The following is a 1,775-nucleotide window of genomic DNA, read 5'->3' on the forward strand; positions in this document are numbered from 1 at the left end:
CTAACAATCTGGGATCCCAACCATAACCAGGGCCACAACGTCTGGTTGACCCTGAACTAGTGATGGTGATAGCAATTTTACTTTAGCACAGATGGGGTAAACAAATTTTCAAAAAAAGGAGCAGGAAAAGGAGCGGCAGAAATAACAACGAACCAAGGGCATCACCAGAATGAAGATCTCACCTTGGCGTTAGGTCGCTTTTCAATCTGCTTGAGATCGCATTTCTCTGCAGCCCAGGTAAAAAGGGGGTTTGCTTCAGAGGGGTCGTGTAAACGGCAAGATGACGGGAGCAAAAGAGCGGAAAGAGTTCATTGATGGAGGGAAGGAGAATTTTTCGCCCTGGATACATCACACGGCTGGTAATTATCTGTGTTTCCATGTCGTTGGATTTCCATCTATCACAAAATTGTTGATGTGAAAAGCCAGCTCGACCCAATCCTAGGATCCCTGTGTCGGAGATTATTCCGCAGCCAATCACCAGGAGTACCCAGGATCGAGTGGAAGAGGGAGCCGGTGTTCCTAAAGTGAAAAAAGCTCGAAAGCTTGACGCCGCAAGGGCTGCTGTGGTGACATCATGGGCTGGCTCCTCGCGCTCTCAGCCACCCCCTGGCACCGCTAGAATTTTGGGTCGTCTCAGCGAAGCTCGATCACATTGGCAGGCGTCCCCGTACATAATAATGGTGTGTAACTACTGGGGGGTACGCCCATCATGGCAGCATCACGTACGCACGACAGCCAAACAGACACCAGCCTCACCACGCCTCACCGAGTATCACCGCTGTTAGGCTTTGCGCTGCTGCTGCCTGCGAACTATCTCCATCTCCAGCCCGTCAGCTCCGGCAGGCGAGCGAAACGAGCGTCAGGGCGGCGCCTTGCTGACTCATCACAGCCGGGGGGGGGGGGGGGGGGGGGGGGTCACATGACCCACGGCTCCTGCTTGGGCTGGCAAAACTCTCTCCAGACTGTCGGTACCTGCTTTCCACCGGCCTCTTTCAACATCATCTGGCCCGGAGTGCGGCCTGGTGTACTCACTCTGTGCTCTGTACGGTGGCGCACAGGCTGCGGCTGGGTATTGGGACCGGAGCTGCTGCTCTTCCAGGGCGTAGCCATGTTCTCAATATATGCAGCGGATGTGTTCTGTCTGCTCCGTCGCGCTCAGCGGTGCCACGAACGCCGGTTGAGATGAGCTGAGCATGGTCCTTTCGATATTGCCCTGTACGTTGTATTACGGCATCGTCATACTGCATGCATGTTCGGGTGAGCGTGTGTGCATGTGGGGGCCCAGTTTCGAAGCGCCCGTTATAGAGAGAGATTTGCGTAAATCAGGTTGCCGAAACTCTGGAGTCTGAACTGAAGAAGTACCTCGAGGAACGAGCTCCATCGAGGGTGCAGGGAGAGAAGAACCATATTGGTCGATTGTCTGCATCTGCATCTGCATCTGCATCTGCATCTTCCTCGGCGTCATCAGCAAAATCCTTCGTTTCATTATTTCTCAACGACGAACAAGCGTAAGCTTTGGGCTCGGTTACGACCCAGGCTGCGTATTATTATTATTTCTCCAAAAAAAGACTTCATCCCCTAACCCAAGCGGCCGATGGACTCCTCCGTACCTCAGCCGTCCATCTTCTCCTCGCCAATCATATTGGGGGTACGGAGTAGGTTGGAATGAAGACCCGGCCTTCTCGCCTTTCCCTTCCTGGCATCCTGTCGAAAGAAATTCAAAAATCAAAAATAAATAATAATGACAAAAAAAGAAAAAGAAATACAACAAAAAA

General features: G+C 52.3%; 1 protein-coding gene across 1 annotated transcript; it reads left to right on the top strand.

Annotated features, from left to right (window-relative positions):
* Positions 1-1,305: 1,305 nt before the first annotated feature.
* On the top strand, positions 1,306-1,512 carry TRV_03435 (uncharacterized protein; the record flags this gene model as incomplete). The annotated part of the gene is made up of 1 exon (XM_003022387.1): positions 1,306-1,512. A coding segment is annotated over one exon (207 nt), but the record flags the coding sequence as incomplete, so codon positions are not given.
* Between the last annotated feature and the right edge of the window lie 263 nt (positions 1,513-1,775).

The sequence above is a fragment of the Trichophyton verrucosum genome (genome assembly GCF_000151505.1).
Source record: "Trichophyton verrucosum HKI 0517 chromosome Unknown contig00289_1.f1.exp, whole genome shotgun sequence".
In the NCBI taxonomy this organism is placed as follows: domain Eukaryota; kingdom Fungi; phylum Ascomycota; class Eurotiomycetes; order Onygenales; family Arthrodermataceae; genus Trichophyton; species Trichophyton verrucosum.